The following is a 25,221-nucleotide window of genomic DNA, read 5'->3' as shown; positions in this document are numbered from 1 at the left end:
TGTTATAATTACTCACTAATGATTGAATGATTGGTGTCCCTACTTCTTCCCCCCCTCCTTTTCCTTTTAAATGCTGCCAATCCCTCTCAACCAATCCTCACTTCCCAATCCCTTCTCTCTCTCTCTCGTCTTCCTCTTGGTTCAATCTTTCTTTCTTTCTTTCTTTCTTTCTTTCTTTTCTTGTTATGAGTTTCAAGCCACAACAACGCTCTTCTGTAAGTAATATATCTTCTGTAATTACTTCATTTTTATCACTAATTGCCAAAACCACACTGTGGATTAGCTACAGGAAATGGGTATTATAGTGTTTTGGCGGTAATGTAGCCAATCGATCTTAGATTTTTTCCTGCCCTCTTCTCTCTTTGTTTTGCTTTGTTTTCTTTTATAGTATTCTAGCGAAGCCTGCCATGCAAATTATATTCACGTCTGATATTGACCTTCTTCATGCATATGTAGAATAGCATTACAGCCGCCTTTCTTAATTTCTTGCTTTTTGAAACCAATTCAGATCCTCTACGGCGCAGTTGCTGTAGCGGCCTGTGCAGCGCAGACTGGGCTGCACGCATAATGACCACCTTATCCCTGCTCGGGCAAGGTATTTGGGCAAGGGTAAGGCGGTATTTGTGTGCACGGCTCAGTCTTCGCCGCTACGGGCAGCTCGCCGTAGAAGGTCTAGATCCTTTTGAAACGGATCCAGATCCTCTACTGTCGCCTAGATCCAACTCCTCTACTTTTGCCTGTTTGGTACTGTCGTGCGCCTCACACACAAATGCGATGGAAAGTACCATCTTACCCCCACTCGGGCAGGGGTAAGGCGGTACATTCCGCCTTGCTTGTGTGTGGGGCGCACACAATAGTAGGGGCAAGCGAAAGTAGAGGAATCGAATTGCTGCCGCCTGCCTGTCCTACCCCATGCTACGCAGACACAGTAAGACATACAATTACCGCCTTACCCCTACTACCCCTACTCGGGGCAGGGGTAAGGCGGTAAAGTAGAGGATCCAAATTGTTTTGGAACGACATATAGAAAATATGATACGACGGTTGTGAGGCAGATTCATTCACCCCCTTTTTTGGGTTTTCTTTGATTCAAAACAACGACTAGAAGAAAAGAAAGGAAACCAGTATATTCTTTTTAATACTTGGGCTTCTCAGCTTTCTAATATAATAATCCATCTAGCCCTCTCGTTTTTTCTTCTTTTTTTTTTTTTCATTCCGGGGACCTTCACTAGCCGCCACTAAAAATGGATTCAGAACCACCATTTCAAGAGGCCTACAAGTCTCTCTTGAAGGAACAAGAGAATTCTATAGCAGTGAAACTGATTGATGATGAGGAGGTTGTTGAAGAGTGTGAAGTCCCTGTGATAGATATAAGCCGTTTAAATGGACGGAACGAAACAGAGAAAGAAGAGTGCAAGAAGGAGATAACAAGAGCTTCAGTAGAGTGGGGATTCTTTCAGACAGTAAACCATGGAATACCTCAAGATGTTTTGCAGAGGATGCAGCGTGAGCAGGTGAAGCTGTTCCGGCAGCCGTTTGAGAAGAAAACCGGCGAAGGAGATAAACTATTGGGTTTATCGGTAGCAGGGAATAGCTACCGGTGGGGGACTCCGACCGCGACATGTCTGAAGCAACTCTCATGGACTGAAGCTTTTCATATTCCTATCACCGATGTTTTCACTTCTTCAGCTCAACCCAACAGGCTCAGGTACTTTATTAAAACACATTACACATGCGTATTAGTTATTACTTGCTTTTGTTTGTGTGTTACAAATCCATATCAGTCATATTGGTGATGATTTCATAAAAGAGATTTGATGTGAGTTGATATGGTCTTGAATTTTCATCTCTGAATTTGATTGTGATCCAAATACGTCATCGGAATCCACTCAAGCGAAGAGACTCCCTCTCTGCGTCGTGTGAAATTTTTATCTTAGTGTTGTGCATTAAAGTGCATCGAACCATACACTTCATTTGTGTGTCTTTAAAAATCCAATACATAAGGGAGGCGCGTGTGTGTTTTTTTTTGGGGGGAGGGGGTTAGTGGGGGTTAGCGCAGGTTAAGCGTGCACCTTAACCTGTGAAGCACGCTTAACCTGTAATATCGAAAGAAAGTATCTAAATGGAATAATTAAAAAGCAAATTAACCCCATCTGTAGCTTCAACCTCTTCCTTTTCCACCCAAAAACAAAAAAGCTTCAACCTCTTCCTTTCATATGCTTAAAAAACACATTCTACATACATGTTAGGTTTTATCTTTCCAATATGTTTATCCCAAAAAAAAAAAAAAAAACAAAAAGTTTCCTTTAGGGCAGGAATCCCATTGCGAGGCTGGCTTAGGTTCTCGTACAAGAACCATTATCATACAGGCCTGAGTAGCATAGATGGAATTCAAATGTGGGATCCATCTATGCGTGCTCAAGATTCCATCAATACAGCTTAGGCCCATACAATAATGGTTCTCGTACGAGAACTTGAGCTGTGCTCCCCCCTATGATTCTTCCACAAGTGCTCTCATTGGCCCCTATATGCATAGTGGCTATGCTCTTCCACAGAGAACTCTTCCCCTCCAAAAAAAATCTTTCCTCTCTCTCATTCATTCTACATATGTAAGTTTAATCTTTTCTATCTGTTTATCCAAAAAATTTTAAAATAAAAAGGGAAAAGTTTCCTGTGGAACGAAATCCCACCCCCATGTTGCTTCAGCATACCCTCTCTCCCACAGAGAAATCTTGCCCAAAAAAAAATCCTTCTTTTCTCTCTCTCTCTCTCTCTCTGTCTCTCTCTCTCATTCATTATACATATGGAAGGTTTAATCTTTTTTATCTGTTTATCAAAAAAAAAAAAAAAACAGAAGAGAAAAGTTTCATGTGGGACGAAATCCCACCCCATGTTATTTTCGCATACGCTCTATCCCACAGAGAAATCTTGCCCAAAAAATATCTTTCGTCTCTCTCTCTCTCTCTCTCTCTCTCTCTCTCTCTCTCTCTCTCTCACATTATACATACGAAAGGTTTAATCATTTCTATCTATTTATCCAAACAAAAAAAAAAAAAAATTCCTATGGGATGAAATCCCATCCCATGTTGCTTCCGCATATGCTCTCTCCCATAGAGAAATCTTACCCAAAAAAAAATCTTTTCTCTCTCTCTCTCTCTCTCTCATTTATTATACATACGGAAGGTTTAATCTTTTCTATCTGTTTATCAAAAAAAAAAAAATTTCCTGTGGGATGGAATCCCACCCCGATGTTGTTCCTGCATATGCTTTCATTGACCCGTACACAGAAACCACGCTCCCCCAGAGAACTCTTGCCAAAAAAATCTAGGGAAAATTACATGATTAGCTACTTTTGGGTTTTCATTTACAAAACTGTCCAGTCTTTGTTTGAGTTAACAAAAATAGACAAAAACAAGTTTAGTTTTACAAAACTAGACAAAAGAGTGACTCTCCTTCCTTCCTCGACAGTTCCCCTTTGAAAAAAATCTCTTTTTTTTCCCTCTGGTACTTGGGGTAGCAAAGAATGGCGGTGGCTGGGACAAGGGTAGGGTTGCAGGGAACGGAGGATGCTTGGGCGAGAAGGCAATGACAGGGGTAAAAATGTCTAAAAAAAATACGTGTGGGAGGGAGAGATACTATTTTGTCCAGTTTTGTAATCCTTAACTTGTTTTTGTCTATTTTTGTTCACTCAAATGTAGGGTGGACAGTTTTGTAAATGAAAACCCAAAAGTAGTTAATCATGTAATTTTCCCAAAAATCTATCTCCCTCTCTCACAGGATGGCGCAGATGATGCATGCAGCTTTTCAGGTGAATGGTCCAAAGCATCCAAAAAGAATAATTGAAAAGCAAAATAACCCCATCCATAGCTTTAACTTTTTTTATTAGAGTTATCACATTCAACCTCTTCCTTGCATATGATAAAAACATGCTCCCTTTTTGGTAGATATATATATGTAAGACTTTTATTCAACATAAAAAAAACAGCAAATTTCAGATAGAACCGTCCCAAGAGAATAACCTCCTATCAAACCAACAAAATGAAAATATTATGAGCAAAACTCACTAAGCCTCTAGAACACTATAATGAAGATAGAGATGTAAATCTTACCGAAAAAAAGAAGAAGATAGAGATGTAAAAGCTAAAGATATTCTCTTTAAGTCTTCCATCCGGTAGTTCTTCTCCCAGCGGGTAATCATCCCCACAGCCCCACCCCATCTCATGCCGTCCATGGGGTGTGGGGACACCCATGTGCAGTTTCGGGCATTGGAGGAGGTATTATGAATAGGAAGGGTATAAAGAACATGTTAAGGGGGTGATGTTACAGTGTCTTGGGCAGAGAAATCAACGCCAACGTGCAGTTTGGGTTAGTGTTTTAGGTGGAGAAACCAACGCCAGCATGTAGTTTGGGTTTTGTGCCAACATGTGAAGAACTTAAACCCATTATTTATTGGACCGAGTTTTCATCCATCCATGATGAATGGGATCCCATGAAGTGCTATGAACCCTGTTCCACCGGTGGCACGATATTGTCTGTTTAGACTGATGTACCTCACGTTTTTAAGACACATCATCTCAAATAAGAGAAATCATAACATATATGCGGATTCTAAGACACATCTTCAGAGAATATAAGATGATTTTTCATGGTTTTACATCTCATTCACCATTTTGGGAACATATCAAAACCCTACAAGGGTTTGTGAGTCCTATGACGATAGATGAACCGTCATGGATCCATGGGTGGAGAGAAAGTTTGTCCCTATTTATTTACAGATAATACGACAATTTAATCACTGAGCAGCAGTAGATGAATTTAGCAGCCTTAGAGGACACTGCCATTAGACAGCCTCACAAGAAGTACGATGAGCTTCAGTGTGTAAAACCTAGCTAGGTTGAAGACTACATTTTGTAGGTTATATAATTACGGAATTACCCACTCTTCTTAACATGTGGATCATGGATCCCTCCAACGTTTTCATGTCTCTTCATGAGCAAGACTCCTAAGCCACACCATTCGTTTGAATCTGTATCACATTCACGTCAGGTTCTGGTACGGCTTTTGATTGACGCGTGGATTCCATCAAAACCAGAGAACTATGCTACCTATCCTTTCCTTCTCTCTCTACACTTTATTAATTCTTTCTCATTTTTTTCATTAGTTTTTTTTTATTAAAACTCTTATATTTTTATTTCTTTTCATCATTTAATTCATTTTTTAAATTTTTTTTATTTAAAATTCATTTTTTTCTTTTTATCCCATTTCGATATAATGGTTTTACGGATCTGGATCCTTTACTGCCTAGCTGCCCGGTAAGACCGTGCTATCCAGACACAGTGTTACGTGTAATGACCGCCATATCCCTGCCCAAATGCCTTGCCCGAGTGGGGGTAAGGCGGTCTTTGCGTGTAACACCGTGTCCGGACAGCTTAGCAGTAGAGGATCCAAATCCTGATTTTACATATCAGTTTCAATTGATACAGATTTGATACCAATAAAGATTAAAAAAATAATAAAATAATAGTAAAATTGGTATTGAATCGATATTGTCCCCAAATGGTCCGATACCTATACATGACAATCAATATAGCATTATATGATGATTTGATACCATGATTATTTGACGGTATGACAATTTAACGATTTGACAATATGGCACCATGATAGTGATTTGACGATACAATGATTTAGTAATATGGTGTCATGACAGCGATTTCCCAATATGACGACATGACGACAATTTAGTGCCAGTTTTTTAGAAGTATTGGATAGGCTGATTTGTTTCAGTATCAACTGGGGATGATACCGATCCAATATTGATTGTACTAATATATATATATATATATTTTTTATCAATATATTTAAAACTATTTAATAACAATCCGACTCCTCTACTCCCGCCTGCCCGGTACTATCGTGCACCTCTACACACAAATGTGATGGAAAGTACCACCTTACCCTGCTCAGGCAAGACACTCGGGCAAAGGTAAGATGGTACATTCCACCTTGCTTGTGTGTGGGGCACACACGGCAGTAGAGGCAGCGGAAGTAAAGGAGTCGAATTGATAAACCCTGATAGAGATAGAGAATGAGTAGCATCCACAAGTGGGGCCTAAGGGGTGTACGAGAGTCGAGAAACATAGACTCCGATTCGCTTGGACTGGATTGGATTGGATTGCGTAGGATGGGTCCAAAGACCATCTTTAGAGTTTTAATTTGGAGTCGGGCCCCTCTCTGTCGGGTGGTAAGAATCCACCTGTACTGATAGCATTTAATATTCCTATATTGATTTTCCGACTGGGTGATTGAATTGAAAGAGTCATGGGGTTCACATAGTCTGGCAAGATTAACATTTTTCTTATTTCAGTCTTATATTCTCCACATGGATCAGATCGGGTATTCAAACACCAATCGTCGTGATACTAGTTAATGCCTCATAAGGCAAGAGTTCACTGTTGGGGAACATGGTCCCTGTGTGTGTGTATACGGGGTCAATGGAAGCACATGCGATGGCATCAACATGGTGATTGTTGTCGTCTTTCATGAGGGCGGGTCGATCATTTTACCTGTATATGTCTGGACACAGAAGAGAAACTCTCCCACAGAGAACATTTCTCTTACCTTATATAACTCATGAAAACGTGTGTAATGTTTGTGCGTCTAAATATGCCAAGATGATAACTTGTATTTGTAATTAAAATTTTCTTATTAATATACTTTGTTGATTTCTAACCAAAAAAAAAAAAGATCTTCTAAGGTATAGATTTTTTTCTTTTTTTGCATATTTTTAGAAAGTTTTAATTACAGAAATAACTTAAATAATATATAGTTTTCATAGTTAATATTATGTATGTGGAAGTGTGGAATTTTATCATATATTTTTTTAGTGTTTTCTTCCAGGCCACTATGCCTAGTGAAGTATAATGCTTCACTATTTGCCATATGGCAGTACATGGGTTAGTTCGAATTTTTTTCCTCTCCTGTCCGCTGCCCGAATAGGACCGTGTTGTCCCCTCACATGGGAGCGCGAAAGGACGACTTAACCTTGCTCGGGCAGTGTGTTCGGGCAGGGGGTTAGGTCGTCATTTCACCCCCCCATGTGAGGGGACAGTACGGTCCTGTCCGGGCAGCGGACAGGAGAGGATAACGATTTGGGTTAGTCCATATGATAAATGACCACACAAGAGAATCTCATTAGTAAAAATTTTGCTTAAAATGAGTAGGGGAAGTAGCTAAAATTACAAAAGTTGTCATTTTGTATTTTATAGGTTTCTCCATTTGATGGTATTTTGAAAAATTTACTGGAATTTTGAATAAGAGTTTGAGCAACTTTCTTTGCTTACTTTGGACTAAAATTTGGCCATTGAGATATATGTGGAGCCCTCTATCACATTGACTAATCCATGTACCCATGTCCTCCGGCCTCAAGCTTTCTGCTTCTTAATGACCAACATAGGTGACACCTAGAATCATATTTCCCATAAACCAAGCGACAGAATACAAGACATCTTACCCCCAACACAGGTGACACCTAGAATCATATTTCCCATATCTGAAATGCTCAATGCTGGTTTTTAATCTCCCCTCTACTTTTCAATATTTTGTTAATTAAAGTGCTTTAACCCATTTAATACCCTTTGTGTTTTCTTTCTGAGTTATTTCTTCTGCAATTCTTTGTTCTCAGCTTGACCATAAAAGAGTTTGCCGCAACAGTTTCCTCTTTGGCCCACATAATAGCTGAGATTTTGGCAGAGAATTTGGGTCTAAAATCTGCCTTCTTCACAGAAAATTGCTTGCCAAACACCTGTTATCTTAGAATGAACAGATACCCACCATGTCCCTTACCCTGCAAGGTCTTTGGATTGATGCCACATACAGACAGTGACTTTCTCACAATCTTGTACCAAGATCAGGTTGGAGGATTGCAATTGGTTAAAGATGGTAGATGGGTTACTGTTAAACCAAATCCAGAAGCTCTAATCATCAACATTGGTGACTTATTTCAGGTAAGATTAGTGTGATTTACTCTTAATTTGTTTAATTATGAGGAGTACTACTGTTAAGCTAGTCTTAGGACATGACATGCAGGCATGGAGCAATGATGTTTACAAGAGTGTGAAACACCGAGTGGTGACCAATGGACGCGTGGAGAGATTTTCTGTGGCGTATTTCTTCTGTCCTTCTTATGATACTATAATACAGAGTTACAGAGAGCCTCGGGTTTACAAGAAGTTTAGCTTTAGAGAGTACAGAGAACAAGTCCAGGTAGACGTTCGGACAACAGGCAACAAGGTGGGGCTTCCTAGGTTTCTCCTTTGAAAGGAAATGGAGTATCAATTGCATCCTTAAGCTTTAGGTAGAATTGAACTTAAAGTCTTCACCCCTCCCCCCACAACAAAAAAAAAAAAAAAAAAAAAAAATCATTTGAAGCATATCAACCGATCTTGAGAATCCTATCTGTTATAGATACTCAAGATCGGTATCACCTCATTTTAGGAAACACATGTGATATGGATTTCTCCAATCACATGTGATATTAGTTTCTATCTTATGAAAGATTGTATTAATCTTCCATGATCTCTTTGTAATCCTCAAAATCTCACCGACTAGGGCATTGCTTGTAACACTTATATATACTCCATATAGTGGAGAATCAGTTTAAGGAATAATGAATATCTCTTGAATTATCATGGTATCATAGAGCCCGTTTCTTTTTTTTCTGCTCCACTGAGCAGCTTCTTTGGCTCCAACGAGCTTTACGATCCACACCTAGGGTGGTGTCCTCTTCTCATCCCTAGTCGGTTCTCTCTCCAATGTCAACCGATCTCTCCACAGAATCTTCCACTGCTGGCCCTCTTATCTCCTCATCAACCACCACCTCCCCACTCACCTTTCCCTCAGCAAACCTCTTTCTCTCCATTCAATTAACATCCACCAACTTTCTCATCTGGCGCAAACAGGTGGTGCCTTTCTTGAAGGGTCAAGGCCTATTTCAGTTTCTAGATGGGTCTCATCCCTGTCCTACCGATCCTGTAGCTGCTGCTGCCTGGATTCAACAAGACTCTCAACTTGTTAGCCTTCTAGTGGCATCATTGTCTGAGTCTCTTGTTCCTTTATTACTGGACAAAGAAACCAGCCATGAGTGCTAGACTGCATTACATGAGGCCTTTGGTTCTGCATCAACAACTAGGCTCATGTCTCTTCATCTTGATTTACTAAATCTGAAACAAAAACCTGATGAGGGTGTTTCTCTCCTTCTTCAGCGAGCCAAGTCCATCGCTGACGAATTGGCTGCCTCTAGTAATGCTCTAAAGCCGAACGAGTTCAATATGCATGTTCTTCGTGCACTTCGTGATGATCTTCAAGACCTTGTCTCTGGAATCTTGAATCGGCTTCAGTCCCCTTCTTACACTGAACTTCATGCGCTTCTCTTAAGCCATGAAAGTATGCGGTCTTTTCGAAAGCTCTCCATTCAACACACTGCAGCACCAGCCCCGACACCAGCACCTTCAGCCAATACCGTTCAACGGTCCCCCTCCACCAGGGAATCTGTCTCTTCCACAACAGGCCGTGGTTCCTTCCGTGGTCATGGGGGGCGTGGCAGGTTTGGCCATGGCCGAGGTGGTCGTGGCTCTTTTCAGGATGGACGTTGATTTTGTACCATTTGCCATCAGACCAATCATATGGCCCAGACTTGTTTTTATCGCCCACCCAACCTTTATCCATTTCCCTCCCCCTTTCAACCTCACTATCCCCCTTCGCAGTACTCTCCCCAGGCCAACCATGCACAACCCCCTCTATTCCCTTATCCTCCTCCACCTTCTACCTCTTTAACCTGGTATCCAGACACCGGCGCAACCCACCATGTAACCCCTGACTTACAGTCTATATCTTCATTCGACACATACAGTGGATCTGACAATCTTTATGTTGGCAATGGTAAGGGACTGCCAATATCTCATGTTGGTAATGGTATTCTTTCCTCTCCTTCTTTTTCCTTTCAGTTATTGCATATACTTCATGTTCCCTCTATCACCAAACCACTTCTGTCTGTTCAAAGATTTGCACAAGATAATGGTGTTTTTTTTGAATTTCACCCCTCTTATTTTTGTGACAAGGATCAGGTAACCAAGGCGACCTTACTTACCGGACCGAGTAAGGATGGACTATACACTCTCCCCTCCTCTCCAACCCCATCTGCTAGTATTGCCGAACGGACCAGCTTGGTTGGGTGGCATTCCCATTTAGGTCATCCCCATGACCGTCTTCTTCGCACAATGTTGTGCGCCAATAATTTACCTTGCAGCTCTTCTGGCCTCCGCAATCTTTGCCCTGCCTACCAGTTGGGCAAGGCCAACCGTCTTCATTTACATGAATCTAGTTCTCGTAGTTCTTTTCCCCTTGATTTAATTTTCAGTGATGTATGGGGTCCTTCCCCTGAACTTTCGATTGATGGACATCGATATTTTTTTATTTTCGTGGATGACTATTCGAAATTTATTTGGTTTTATTCTCTGCGCAATAAATCTGATGTGTTTGGCATTTTTCGTCAATTTCAATTAATGGTTGAGCGTCTCTTCTCCCGCCAAATTAAGTCCATTCAGACCGATTGGTGGGCTAATTTCGCTCCCTCCCCAATTATTTTGCATCTCTTGGGATTTCTCATCGGATTTCTTCCCCTCACACTCATGAGCAACAAGGCTCTGTTGAAAGGCGTCATCACCATATTGTTGAGACGGGGTTGTCTTTCCTTGCCTATGCATCGGTCCCACGGCAATACTGGCATTTTGCCTTTGAAACTGCTGTATACCTTATCAACTGTATGCCATCTAAGGTGTCCATTCCAACTGGTTTTTAATAAGAGTCCGGATTACACTTTTCTTTGAATTTTTGGTTGTTTATGCTATCCACTGTTGAGACCCTACAACCGCCATAAAATGGATTATCGATCCGTTCCTTGTGTGTTTTTAGGATACAGTCCCAATCACCATGGTTACTGCTGCCTCGACTGTGCCACAAGACGTTATTATATTGCCCTGCATGTGCAATTTGACGAAACAATTTTACCTTTTGCAGCCCCATCTATCCTTGGACCCCCGCCCTTCATCCAATTCCGGTTCCAACTCTCCTTGGGATGTAGCCCCATTACTGTTCCCCCTACCATTGTTGCTCACCCCATCTTACCACCTATCCCCCCGACCCCACAACCCCCACCCAATCGTGTGCCACCCCCTCCCCACCACAACCCTTACCGGTGTCTCCATTGCCAGCTCCCCAACTATCCACGCCTCCAACTCTCTCTCCAACTCCAACTTCTAACTCACCTGCACTGCTCACACATCCTCTTCAGGACTTCTATGACTCCCCTCCTGCTGGTTCACCAAATACACCTGCCCCACCACCCCTACCTCTATCGACCAGCCGTGTGCACCCCATGCGGCTTCACGCCAGGTCCAATCCTCCTCGTGCCCTTACTTCTACTTCACCATCCACTTTCTCTCCTGAACAAACTTGCTTTTCTCAGGCAATAAAATCCCTGAATGGAGAACTACAATGACTGAAGAATTTAATGCCTTGGTTCGCAATGGCACATGGTCCTTAGTACCACCCCGACCTAATATAAACTTAGTGGGTTGTAAGTGGGTTTACAAGGTTAAGCGCAAAGCTGATGGAACACTCGAGCGCTACAAGGCCCGTTTGGTGGCCAAAGGTTTTCACCAACAGCATGGAATTGACTACACTGACAAGCCCTGTAGTCAAACCCACAACAATCTGAACCATTCTTTCCCTTGCCGTTTCCCAAAACTAGCCGATTCATCAACTGGATGTTCATAATGCTTTTTTACATGGGCATCTGACTGAGGAGGTATATATGACCCAGCCTCCTGGGTTCACTGACCCAACCCATCCTCATCATGTTTGCCGCTTACACTGGTCCCTATATGGCCGTAAGCAGGCACCCCGGGCTTGGTTCCAACGCCTCACCCAATTCCTCCTCCAGTTCGGATTTATTGCTTCCAAAACAGATCCCTCACTTTTTATTTACAAACAGGGTGGCACCTTGTTATATGTCCTAATTTATGTAGACGATATTTTGCTTACTGGAAGCAACTCGACCCAGATCACTCGCTTGTTGTCTTCACTTGCAACCGAGTTCTCCATCAAAGATTTGGGTCCATTGCATTTCTTTTTAGGGATTGAGGCTACACCACACACTGACGGGCTATTTCTCTCCCAGTCCAGGTACATTGGTGATTTGCTAGATCGATCGAGCATGCCTGATTGCAAAGGTGTTCTAACACCCATGGCCACTACATGCAAACCGTCTGATCCAAGCGGTGAACTATTTTATGATGCTACATTATATCGCTTCATCGTTGGGGCACTGTAGTATGTCACCCTGACACAGCGGGATGTCTCTTTCTCAGTCAACCATGTATGCCAATTTATGCACACCCCGACTGAGGCACATTGGGGAATGGTCAAGCGAATTCTAAGCTATCTGAAGCATACCAGGGCTCATGGTTTCTTAATCCATCGCACCACTGACCATCGCCTTCAGGCCTTTTCCGATGCCGATTGGGCAGGTGATGGCGATGATCACAGATCTACCGAGGGTTTTGCAATTTTTCTTGGTCCCAATTTAGTCCCTTGGGGCTCCAAGAAATAAAAAACGGTGTCTCGATCCTCTACAGAATCAGAATACAAAGCACTAGCTGATGCAGCCATTGACCTCATTTGGTTTGAGTCACTATTCAATGAAATTGGTTTCCCAATTAAGGCACCGCCAATCCTATGGTGTGACAACATTGGTGCCACTTATCTTTCAGCTAATCCTATATTTCATGCCTGCACGAAACATGTCGAGATTGACTTCCATTTTGTTCGTGAGCGGGTGGCCAAGAAGCAACTTTCGCTTCAATTTATTTCAACCAATGACCAAATTGCTAACATCATGACCAAAGCACTCTCTACTGTGCATTTTGAGTTTCTAAGGGACAAGTTGAAGCTCTGTTCACACCGACCTTTCACTTGAGGGGGTGTATCAACCGATCTTGAGAATCCTATCTATTATGGATACTCAAGATCGGTATCACCTCATTTTAGGAAACACATGTGATATGGATTTCTCCAATCACATGTGATATTAATTTCTATCTTATGAAAGATTGTAATTTTCCATGATCTCTTTGTAATCCTATAAATCTCACCAACTAGGGCATTGCTTGTAACACTTGTATATACTCCATATAATGGAGAATCAGTTTAAGGAATAATGAATATCTCTTGAATTATCAAAACAAATACAAATATATTAATTTTTCGATCATACATTAAGGAAAGAGGGTGTTACAGTAAAAATCAACTTTATTCAAAGGTATACTCATTACCGGTTGTAAGCTACACATGTCTTTCCTCACAATTTTATTATATATAGTCATTTTACACGAGCTCCTAGCTCTTTTAGTTGATCTAATCTCAAAGGTCTCTATTGTATATGTCCATACCACCACTTAAATGATTTTCTCTCAATTTAAAATATATTTAGAGCTATTTTGATTTATTAATTCCTTGTTTTATCTTTTCTAGTATCACCTATCCATTTCAATAGTCTAATTTCAACTACACAAAGTTTATTTATATGTTGTTTCTTCACGGCCTAAGATTTAGTTTCATATACTATTGCTAGTCTTGTAATTGTTCTATAATTTTTTCTCATTTCAATTTTAATAGAGTACGCCAATTTGAATTTGAGCACACATATACAATGCATGTGTGTAGATACTTCAATTTTAATAGAGTACGCCTCTGGAGGTTCCTTGTGCCCCCCTTCCCCAACAGTGATCTAAATCCATAGGATTTTACAATCGGTTAAACTTGTGTTTTGAAAATCATGGTAAAATTCTTTAGGGTGGGGGTGGGGGTGGGGGTGGGGGAGTGGGGAGTTTAATTCTTCTTAAGCATGCCCTGGCATCCATGTCATGCCTAGATGTTCCTCGGGTGGTCATGTCCCGATTTTATTCTATTTGGTCTGATTTCTTAGGTGGTGAGTCGGAGTTTGACAAACGTCATCATTGGGTTAGTTAGCAAAATATATGTAGGCCAATGTAGGAGGGTGGTTTGGGTATTAGAACTCTAGAGGAAGTCAATCTCTCCATGAGGCTCAAAGACCTATGGCGAGTTTTATCTGAGTTCTTTCTTTGGAACTCATTTTGTTTTAAGGCCAAGTTCTTTACGGATGGTCACATTATTTTTTCTCAGCCAAACAGAGTTGGTTCTAAAACTTGAAGGAGTTCGATTGGCCTCAAAGACATCATCTTATCAAAGTCTAAATGGATGATTGGGCATGGTAATGTTTTGTTTTGGTTGGACGATTGAAGTGGAGAGGGTCCTCTAACAGATTATGTGGATGGTGCGATAAATGTAGGGATTGATATTCGATTTAAGGACATGCTCTACGACGATAGCTCGTGGGACTAGACAATGATAGATATGATTGATGATGATTCAATCCTTGAAAAATTATCAATAGTAATGTGAGAATCTCGGATAGGGAAGACAGGTTAATTTGGACTCCGGTTTCTAGTGGACTTTTTCCATCAAATCAGCCTGGAATGTAATTCGAAATCGTTACCCTTTAACTCCCTGTACCAAATGGGTGTGGAATTTGTTAGTGCCTTCCAAAATTAGCTTTTTACTTGGCAAGTTTTAAATGGTAACCTATGCATTGGGAAACATGGGAGCCTTGTGCATTGAGTACGACCTTTAGGTTTTAAATGATAACATTGCAACAGATGAAGTGGTGATGATATTGTCTCTTGGGAATTTCTGTTTTCAGTTCTCAGGAGTTTTGGCTTCTCAAAGAAATGGATTGGATGGATTCATCAGGTTCTAGTTTCGTCTAGAATCTCTATCTTGCTTAACGGCGGACCAGTAGGTTTTTTTGGTGATCCTATGTCTCCCATGCTCTTTATTCTAGCGGAGGAAGTTCTTTGTAGGAGACTTAACTTTTTACTAGCCAACAATAAAATTAAAGCACTTCCAGACTAGAGGTGAGAAAGTTCTTAGTCACCTTCTTTTTGCTGATGATGTAGTTATTTTCATTTTTTTTTTGGGTAACAAATGTGATGAATGCATCTTCCAGGTACATCTCAAATCTCAAGTCCTTCTTGACCATGTATCAAGAATTTTTGGGGCAGCTGGTGAACTTGGAGAAAATTAAAACTTTTTTGGTAGAGTTCTCCTCAAAGGCGGCATATTATTTTAGAGCAATTAGGAATTCCTTAATGTTCACTCCCTACCTGATATCTGGGCATAGAGATCTTCAAAGGCCAAGCGTGACGATCTACTTCCCTTGATGGATAAGATAAAGAGGCGTCTTTTGGGTTGGAAAGGCAAGCTCTTGTCGATGGCGGGTCACCCAGGTGGAGTTGGTCAGATCAGTGATCTCAAGTATTCCAGTTCATAATTGTTCTATTTATTGGTGGCCAGAATCTCTAGTGAAGATCTTGGAGAGATGGATGCACAACTTTATTTGGTTAGATGATTTGGAATCTTCCAACAATTTTTTGTCAAATGGGAGGAGGTTTGTAAACCAAAGAAAGAAGGTGGTCTGGGAATAAAAAAGATTGAGGGATGTGAACAAGGCTCTCCTATGTAAGTTGGTTTGGCAGTTAAAACATGGTGAATCTGCAATGGGGTGATTTTTTCAGGCCAGATTTATTAATCGGGATGATATGCTAAAGAGATGCTATAAATCATCCTCTATTTGGCTAAGGGTTAAAAAGATGTGGAACTTTGTTTTGATGAATGAACGTTGGTTGGTAGGAAATGGGCAAAATATAAGATTCTGGTTTGACAGGTGGTTTGGTCCCTCCTCCGTAGTAGAGCTATCAAACTTGAATCCGGCCATCTTTCAAGGCTATGATAGTAAAGTCTCAGATTTCATCCAAAACTTTTCCTGGTGCTTCCCTCAAGTGGAGTCACAATTTTTAAATGCACTTTTTATTTCTGCCCAGGAGGTAAGGCTGCCTAATCCCTCCTTGGATGATGTTTGTGTCTGGTCCCATTCTCCTCCTGGTGAATTTAGTGTTAAATCAGCTTGGGAGGCACTCAAAAAAAGAAATCCAAAGATGGGTTGGTGCTCTATGGTCTGGCATAAGGGTCTTCAACCTTCTCACTCAGTCTTTGGATGGAGGTTGCTGCATGGAAAGCTTCCTGCAGATGATAAAGTTAGGAATAGAGGGATCGCCATCTCTTCAAGGTGTGATCTATGCTTAAAGCAGAGGAGTCCTTAAATCACCTATTTGTGGATTGTGAAAATTTACCCATGTTTATGGGATTCGTTCAGCTCTTTATTTTGTAAGGGCTGGCAACAGCATCAATCTCTCTCAGATCTAAGTTGGTGGTGGAAAAGTAAGTGTAGAATGGTGCCTTTAAAGGAGGTTTCACTATTTGGTATGATTATAATTCCTTTATTCATTTGGTTAGAGCGAAATAGCAGATATTTTGGGGATAAAAGGGAAGCCATTTTCATATGGGAATCTTGTGAGGCGAGAGCTTAGTGTAATATCCTCTGTATTTACCCAACGTGTGTCATCGATTGGAGATTTTAATCTACCTAGAAGAATGAATCTTCAGGTTCTCCCTAGAAGGCCTTTGTATATGTTGGAGAGGGCATCCCCCCCTTTAAATTGGTTGAAACTCAATATAAATGGGTGTTCCTTGGGAAACCCATGCAGATCAGGTGCGGGCGGAGTTTTTTGGGACTCTCAAGCCAAGGTGATCTTTTCTTTCAAGAACTTTTTGGGTGTCATGTCCAATTTTGAAGTAGAATTCTCAACTCTTGTTTTGTGTCTAGAACATGAAAAAACTCTAGATGTTTCTAATTTATGGGTGGAGTGTAACTCAGTTGCAGTTTCAATCCTAGTTTCCCAAAGAAATATCCCTTGGTTTGTGGGGCAAAGCTGGTCTGCTCTTCAGACTTATCTCTCCTCTATAGATTGGAAGATTACTCCCAGCTACAGAGAAGTGAATCCAGTTGCTGATTTCTTAGCTAAGTCAAAGGCTAAATTGATGGATTCATCGTCAATGGTAGTTTTCCCTTCCTAAGTTAATGATGAGACTTTAGTTGATGCTCAGTGTAGATTGAGATATCGGTGTTTATCACAGTACTTTTCTTGTGTCGACGGATTTGACCTCTTGCTAAAGGCATTGCCGAAGGTGGGAGGATAAATCTTGGCTAATCTATAGTTCTACCTGGTTTATCTTTGTACTCGATATTTTCCTCTTTTTTCAGTACAAATAATCCTTCTAGTGAAAAAAAGTAGTGATGAAGGTAGGTATTCCGATGGCTTCCAACCGTGTCTGTTGTTGGAATCCTTGGCGGGAAACCACCTCCCACGTTTTGGCAGTGAGAGGCACTGCTTCAAGAGTTTGGGAGTTTTTGGTAATACTTTTGATGTAATGGTTCTTCCCATACAGGATATGGGGAACAGAATTCAATTTGGCACTCGCAAGTATCTTCACACGAATTATGTGAATATATTACAGTGACTTTTTCTTCTTTTATTATGTGGGAGCTTTGGAAGGAGAGAAATAACTGTCGGCATGGTAATGGTGTGCGAACGGCTGCAACGACTATTGAAAAAATCAAACATTGGATTCGAGAAATCCCTAGCCCTTCAATTTCAAAAAGAACCCATCAATAAAGGATGAGTTGATTTTGCAAATCCTTCATATCAGAAACTCCTGTCCCATAGCTAGTTCACGTGGTTTGTCATACATACGTGAAGCGAGTGTATGCAAAAGTGTATGACATGATGATGAGGATTAGTACAAACAAGCCCTATCAAGCATGTTTCTCAGATAAGGCCCAAACAAAATGACAAGATAGAATTAGTGAAGTTTGACTTTTCCCCAATGGAGTTGCCACTCTGGAGACAGTGAAGGGTTTAAAGATCATCCTTCCTTCCTTCCTTCCTTCCTTTGAAAGAATGCAAAGGGTCCCTGGGTCTCTATTGACAAGGAGTCACCATCTAGATTAGGTCTAAGACCCATACTAAGGATAAATAAAATTGACTCCACTCTGAACTGATCTAACCATAAGTTAGGTTTTGTGTCAAGTTGTTGTCTAAGGAAGGTGTTAGAAACCTCAGTTCACCTGATAAAAACCGGATTTCCACCCTAAGGTTGTTGATTATGAAACGATCAATTATATACATTAATGCACACAAAAAGTCACATACTAAATAGAGAGATAGAATGGTGTATCTAGATTGTTGTGTTTGTTTTGTTTTTAAAAACTACTTTCACAACATCTCCCTTGCATTTTGGTTTCTTGTTTTGTAGTGTAGAAGGTAGCTAAAGCTTGTGTAAAGTTTTAGTCTATTGGAAGTGAAAGAGAATTGATAGAGGCATATGCACACACGCATCGAGCCGAATCGTGATAGTGCGTTGTGGTGTATTTAATTTTGGTTCACAATTAGTCAGTTCAAAGTTGGCCGGTTCAAAGTAGGCCCAGTCTTGGGTCATTCTTTGGTTCAAAGTTGACCTAGTTTTTTGGCTAAGGGACATGTCTCTTTAAAGAGACATATCCATTTATATAGGTGCATTCATAGCACTTGGATTGGAATCTTTTAATCTAATCCATTGAACCAAGAGACACACCTACCATGGGGTATCTTCAAGGGACACTTATATATAAGTGCTTGGATTGGAATCTTTTAATCCTATCCACTCAAGTCAATGGACACACCCATTCCATGGGGTGCCTTAAAGAGATGCATCCACCATTATAAATAGAAGTGAAATGGACAACCCAAAGCATTCAATTTTGTGGTTTTTCTCTCCTCTCTCTTTGGTTCTTCTCTACAAAAACAGAATATTGTTTTTGTTTTTTTCCTTTGATAGAAATGGTAACTCTAACAATTTCTTTGTCCTCAACGCCTCTTATTTCGAGGAATTAGTCACTTCAATAGTCTTTGATGGTTATACTTCGTCAGTGCATATAGTGGTTTTCTAAAACCATCTTTTGAGTCTGGCCTTGTTCTCCCTCATAACCAAAGTCATGGTGCAAAAGATAACGGTTTGGTGGTTGTTTTATCTTGGAGGTAAAACGCAAAGAACCGCAGTTGCACTGATACAGGGGGCATTTCAGACCTTAAGAAGAGCATCTCTATTGGTGTGACTCAACCACATTTACTGTTCATGATTGGTTTGTGACTATCAACAACTTTATTGCGATCTTATCTTCTCAAAAACGGTTACTTGTTTCTAACAAGCTTTATTGGCTAGCTGGTCACCACTCATCAGGAGAGAGAGAGAGAGAGAGAGAGAGAGGTATCAAGTCATTCTTTGTGTTTTTTAGCAAATTAATCATTCCCCTTTCGATTGCAAGGAGGGAAGGGATGACTTCTTGTCGTCAAACTTGATTAAGGAACAAAGTCTCTTTCACCATCAATTCATTCCCGAGCACACTTTGATGAATTCTTCTATAATGTATTACACCTATTCAATTTTCACTTTCATCAGAAGGGTTTTTAATCACGTCCCCTGTCTAGCATATCCTACTGTTGTTGTTGTTGTTGCCGTTGCTGCTGCTGTTTGTTGTTAATGGTAGTGGTGGTAATGATGGGGTCTTGTTGGTATTTCAAGTAGTTGATACTTGTTTGTTGTTTCAGATTCATAATTGAATGTAGAGAATTCTAGGGTTTGTGACAATTTGTAACCTAAAATTTGGACCTCAAATTTGTGGGTATCTCTTGTACTATTGAATTAATTCTTGTTATGTCGGCTGATCACTGTGGTTCTAGCTTACTTCGAGCTCTACCAGACGATGTATTTGCATCCATCTCTCGTTCCCTCTCTCCGAGGGACCTCTACAACCTCAACCTTTCCTGTGATCTTGCATCCTCTAAGAAGGGTGAACACATGTTTATGGGGCGGGTCATTTCTCCAATCGGGTTTGCTAATGAGTGTTTTAAATTGAAGTGAAGCAAACTATTAACAGCCGCAGGATTGGAGGAATCCACATGGCACTCTCTGAAGGCCGCACTGCCAGATCTTGCACTGCTGAGGATTTTTATTCCTCACTAGGAGGGGGAGTCGCTGGAGAAGAGCTTGACCAATCGTGAACTATGAAAAAAAAAAGATTAATTCCAAATGCCCCCCTGAAAATGGCCAAACGTACAGTTGCCCCCCTGAACTTTCACTAATGCAATGTGCCCCCTGCTTTCCAAACTAAGTACCAATATAGTCCCTCCCGTTAGTCTGAGACATTAAATGATAACAGAACCTAGTTTTTGAAAACTTATGGACCATTCTACCCCCTTGATAGGGTAGAATGACCCATTTACCCTCACTTAAGCATATGATCATATTCCTCTGTTACACTTCATCTTCGCAGCCAACCCTACATCTCATCCTTGCAACTCAACGCTGCAAGTCATCTTCCTCTCTTACACTTCAACTTCGCGGCCAGGTGAGGGAACTGTTCTGCTCTTGCTCTTGCACTTCATCTTCGCCGCTGTTCTTGGAGAAGAAAGGACCGACGATTGTAACAGAGAACTTGCAAGTCTTCATCTCATTACTACAACTTTAACTATCAGAGGACCTCATATATACTGTAAGTGAAAACCCCTAACAAACTAAGGTCTATCTCGTTGTGATTATTGTGTATACTGAAACGATGCAAAACTAGGATTTTTTTTTTGTGAAATAGTTAAGTTTAATTTTGGTGAAATAGGTTTAGGGTTTATATTAAATAGGTTTAGGGTTTATGTAATTTGTTATTCAATTGGTTGAAATTGGTATGATTTTGGTTGAACTTGGATATTTGGATCATATTTTGTTATGTAATTATTGCTTAATTTGGAGGTTTAGGGATCATATTTGGAGTTTGGGTTTATGTAATCTATAAGTTTTATTTCCATCGGATATGGGGTAGGATTCAATCAGATCAGATATCTGTTTGCAATAGACGAAAGATCTCTGTTTGCAACAAAGGAAAGCTCTCTGTTTGCAACAGAGGAAAGAAGAAAATTTCTCCCTAAATCCTTATAGATACATGGATTATTTCTGATATCAAAGTTATTATTATTGATTTGATTTATTTACAATTCTTATATTTGGATCCAAATTACTTGAATGAAATTGGAGGGAAGCATTAAGTTGAATGGAAATGGATGGATTAAAGCAAAGTATTGAGGCAGGAGATTTTCCAATCTATGAATCTGATTTGTATGATCCTTGCTAATTCTTGAAAATTAGACCCAACCCAATGACTTGAATTTGTCTGTTCCAACCCCCATCCTTCATGTCTGTGTTCATACTTGAAGCCACAAAATTTTGAAACTGTTGTGTTGATGGTAGAAGACATTGATTTGTTAAATTGTTAAATCTGATTAACTGTATGTTTGAATCTAATATTTTGTTAAGCACTTGAGTTTTGTTTATGATTACAGGCATAAATTTGTTGAATGGCTAATACGGTTTGCATGGTGGTGTACCATTATATGAGGGTTGAATCTAAATTGGTAGATGTGGATAGGTTTAGTTATCTTGAGATGATTGGGGATATATACAACTCAGTTTTGAGCCATATACCCAAGGGATCGTCTGTCAATTTTAAAGTGAATTATGTAACATCCATGAAAGATGTAGATGTGCAGAGTGACACTGATATAATAAAGATGTTTGATGAGTTCACTGAAATGGATGATATACATCTTTATGTTTACGATGTACAAGTGACTGAGCAAACTGGATGTACTACCATCAATGGACACAAAGTGAGAGTGATTGGTGGTGATATTGTAATAGATCGGCCAGAAGTGGGAGCAGATGTGTTTACTCCTGTTGAGTTGATTGAGAGTCAAATTTAGAGACAAGCAAGTTTTAGTAGGCCACCAAAAGCTGTTGTACGTAGGGGTGGTTCAATTGCAAGATCAGCCATAGCCACAGCAGGTAGGGGGGTTACACCCATAGTAAGGAGAGAGGGGCAGTCCACAGTAGGTATGGGGGGTACACCCACAGTTGGGACTATGATTACACACATTGTGGGGAATGCTACTATGAGGACAGCTTCTAGCCACACTGCTGTTCTTGGAGGACCTAATAGAAGTTTGGTTGGTGTCTCATTTTTCAATCAAAGTAATGTAACAATGAGTGATACTGATATGGCTTTTGAAGAGGTTGGCATGTCAAGTAGATGTGTAGGCAGAGGTGGTGTCTTTGTTAGGACTTCTAGCACAACTTCTACTACCATTGAGCAAGATGTTCCTATAGCTAGTAATGTACATGACAGTGAAAAAGGAGGAGATGAAGTGGAAGATACTGACACATCAGATGATGATTACATGGCAGGAGAATCAGATGAAATGTCTGATAGTACAAGTGAAAATGATTCAGGATTTGAAGAAGAAGGAAATGAGGACATAAGAGAGTAGAAAAGTAATGAAACAACAAGTACAAAATGTGAGTCTAAAAAGGGAGAGGAAATGTTTGACATAGATGGTGTTGTAAACCAACACATTGTACTGAGTGTTGGTCAAGAGTTTATAAATGTTAATCAGTTTAGAGAGGTGTTGATGGAATATGAAGTTCAAGAAGGAATTCAGATTTCGAAGAAGAAAAATGATAAGAACAGAGTTATTGGAATTTGCAGTGGGAGAGGGTGTCCATGGAGGATTCATGCATCACCTAACAGTTATGGGATCACCTAACAGTGATGGGATCACCTTTGTAATCAAGACACTTAATCCGAATCACACATGTCAGAGGCTTAGTATAAAAAAGGAGGGTGTAACTGCAGCATGGATAGCAAAGAAATTGGCTTCCAATGTTAGGGCAGATCCATATATGAACATCAATGTAATGGAAGACTATCTTTCAGAAAAGTATGGTGTGAAAGCTAGTAAGAATAAGTTGTACAAGGCTAAATGTATTGTCAATGAAGAAACTGATGGCAGTCATGCAAGGGCATACAAGAAGTTAGAAAATTATGGGCTTATGGTTAAGGAAAGAAACCCTGGGACAGAATTTGTGATTGAATACCAAAATGCAAATAGATATGGACAAGAGTAGCATGGAGTGATACTAGTAAATCCACAATTCAAGCGACTGTTTATATACTTTGATGTATGTAAGCAATGCTTCTTAAAGGGATGTAGGCCATTCATTGGCCTTGATGGTTGTCATCTAAAGGGAGTATATGGCGGAGTATTGATTTCAGCAATTGCAATTGATGGGAACAATGGAATGTTTCCCCTTGCATATGGTGTGGTTGAAACAGAGTGTAAAGATAGTTGGTTATTCTTTCTTCATCACTTGCTTGGATGCATTGGGATAGTCACACCTGTTTGGGAACCATTAACATTCATGACAGACAAACAAAAAGTAAGTTGTCAATTTGGTTGTCATCTATATAATAATAGTTTGTAATCCAAAAAATAGTTTATAATTTGTTGTTTTTTTATTTTGATTTGTAGGGTCTGATTGAAGCAATTGGAATCAAGTTCCCAATAGCACATCATAGGCACTGTAGTAGACATCTGTATAATAATTTCAAGACACAGTTTGGAGGTGGACCTGCATTGAGGGGATATTTCTGGAGAGCAAGTAAATCATATAATGCTATGGATTTTCAAAGGGCTATGAATGCCATGAAAGAGGAGAAGCCCGAAGCATATGAGTGGTTGATGAAGACTTTTGTCTGTATGTGGGCAAGACTTGCTTTTAATCATAGAGCCAAGAGTGATCACATTACCAATAATATGATAGAGTCATTCAATCAGTGGGTTGGACCCTTGAGAGGCAAGCCAATACTTACCTTAGTTGATCAAATTAGATTGAAATTGATGGGTAGGTTTCAGAAAAGGTATGCTAAGGGTTGCACCTATGAACATGTGTTGACTCCCAGAATGCAAAAGACGCTTGATGTGTTGCAGAAAGATGTCAGGTATTGTCATGCAGTGTATGCTGGAGTAGATGAATTTGAGGTGCAAGATGGTCTGAATAGTTAGTGGTTAACCTAAGAAACAAGAGTTGGGACTGTGGAGTCTGGGTAGCAACTGGTTTGCCATGTAAGCATGTTGGCTCAACTAGTAATTGGACCAGGATAGGAGTGTTGGATTATTGTGACCCATATCTGACTACAGAGAGGTATCTCATGGCCAATGGTGAGATGATTCATCCACTATCTGATGTGAAGAATTTGGCTGACACTGCCTTGCTTACTCCTGTTTTGAAGAGGTCAATTGGTAGACCTAGTAAAAATAGAAAGAGAGAAGCTGATGAGCCACCTAAGCAAGATAACAAGAGGAAGTCCTCCAGTATTAGGTGTGACAGATGTAAAGAATATGGTCACAATAGGAGGACATGCAAAGGAGGTCCAATTAAGGGTAAAGGAAAAGGGCCATCCTCTTCTCGAAGCAGTGGTGTCAAGGTAATTATTTAAAACTTCAAATGTTTGATTTTCATTATATTGTGTTGAGTACTAGATTAATTTACTATTTATTTTCTAGTATCTTATATGTTGGTGATGCAATTTTTTAGAGGAAGCGCATGGATGAAGAGCCAACTCCCTCTCAGAGGGTAACAAGGTCTTCTCAAAATTCAACTACAACCTCTAATGTAGCTGAACAAGATAAGGCTTGGGCAGAAAGGTCAAGGAGGGCTGCCAAAGAAAAGGCAAGGAGAGCTAAGGCAGCAGCCCAACAACAAAGTCCAAGTTGATTTGGTATGTTTCAGCTTTCTTAATATGCTGCTCGTTTGCAACATTGGTCAAAGTTGATGTATAAGCAAGGACTTATGTGTTTTATTTGATGTGATTCATCCATGTCAAGGGTAAGAGTTGCTGCCAAAGGCTCTTGGTTGCTGTCTAGGATGGAGAGTTGCTATCAAGGATGGAGAGTTGCTGTCAAGGAGGGTGTTGCTGTCAAGGATGTAGAAGCTGCCAAGGATGAAGTTGCTGTACTATGAGTAGTTTTATGTGTTTAGGGTGTTGTGTATGGTGTTTTAAAACAATGAGTTGTTGTAATTTGAGTGGTTTTATGTGTTTAGGATGAAGTTGTTGCAAGAACAATGAAGTTGTTATGTGTATGTTGTTTGAAATTATTGAACTTCCATGATTATGATTGTAAGAGTTGATAGTACTGAACTTCCATGATTATGACTGTAATTTGGAATATTTCAATCAAGCATTCAAGCTTCAGTTTGGTT

The 25,221-nt window shown here is 40.2% G+C and overlaps 2 protein-coding genes across 2 annotated transcripts; both read left to right on the top strand.

Moving 5' to 3' along the window:
- The first annotated feature begins 1,224 nt into the window (after positions 1 to 1,224).
- On the top strand, positions 1,225 to 8,337 carry LOC122656464 (gibberellin 2-beta-dioxygenase 8-like). The gene is made up of 3 exons (XM_043850980.1): positions 1,225 to 1,708; positions 7,685 to 8,006; positions 8,089 to 8,337. Exons 1-3 carry the CDS (start codon positions 1,245 to 1,247, stop codon positions 8,317 to 8,319), a joined length of 1,017 nt encoding a protein of 338 aa, XP_043706915.1. The 5' UTR covers positions 1,225 to 1,244; the 3' UTR covers positions 8,320 to 8,337.
- A 14,373-nt stretch (positions 8,338 to 22,710) lies between these two features.
- On the top strand, positions 22,711 to 24,981 carry LOC122655361. Its single transcript, XM_043849562.1, has 6 exons — positions 22,711 to 23,043; positions 23,164 to 23,397; positions 23,490 to 24,018; positions 24,159 to 24,445; positions 24,556 to 24,665; positions 24,846 to 24,981. Exons 1-6 carry the CDS (start codon positions 22,711 to 22,713, stop codon positions 24,979 to 24,981), a joined length of 1,629 nt encoding a protein of 542 aa, XP_043705497.1.
- The last annotated feature ends 240 nt before the right edge of the window (positions 24,982 to 25,221 follow it).

This window comes from Telopea speciosissima, chromosome 3 (assembly GCF_018873765.1).
Source record: "Telopea speciosissima isolate NSW1024214 ecotype Mountain lineage chromosome 3, Tspe_v1, whole genome shotgun sequence".
Classification (NCBI taxonomy): Eukaryota; Viridiplantae; Streptophyta; class Magnoliopsida; order Proteales; family Proteaceae; genus Telopea; species Telopea speciosissima.
The sequence above is the reverse complement of the archived record's forward strand: the minus strand, read 5'-3'. Positions and strand labels throughout refer to the sequence as shown.

Excerpts from the sequence above, each read along its gene's own strand:
- LOC122656464 (XM_043850980.1), top strand. The coding sequence starts at position 1,245 with ATGGATTCAGAACCACCATTTCAAGAGGCCTACAAGTCTCTCTTGAAG. Across the intron at positions 1,709-7,684 it reads GCTCAACCCAACAGGCTCAG|CTTGACCATAAAAGAGTTTG; the intron begins GTACTTTATTAA and ends CTTTGTTCTCAG. Across the intron at positions 8,007-8,088 it reads ACATTGGTGACTTATTTCAG|GCATGGAGCAATGATGTTTA; the intron begins GTAAGATTAGTG and ends CATGACATGCAG.
- LOC122655361 (XM_043849562.1), top strand. The coding sequence starts at position 22,711 with ATGGGATCACCTAACAGTGATGGGATCACCTTTGTAATCAAGACACTT. Across the intron at positions 24,019-24,158 it reads GGTGCAAGATGGTCTGAATA|AGAGGTATCTCATGGCCAAT; the intron begins GTTAGTGGTTAA and ends ATCTGACTACAG. Across the intron at positions 24,446-24,555 it reads CTCGAAGCAGTGGTGTCAAG|AGGAAGCGCATGGATGAAGA; the intron begins GTAATTATTTAA and ends GCAATTTTTTAG.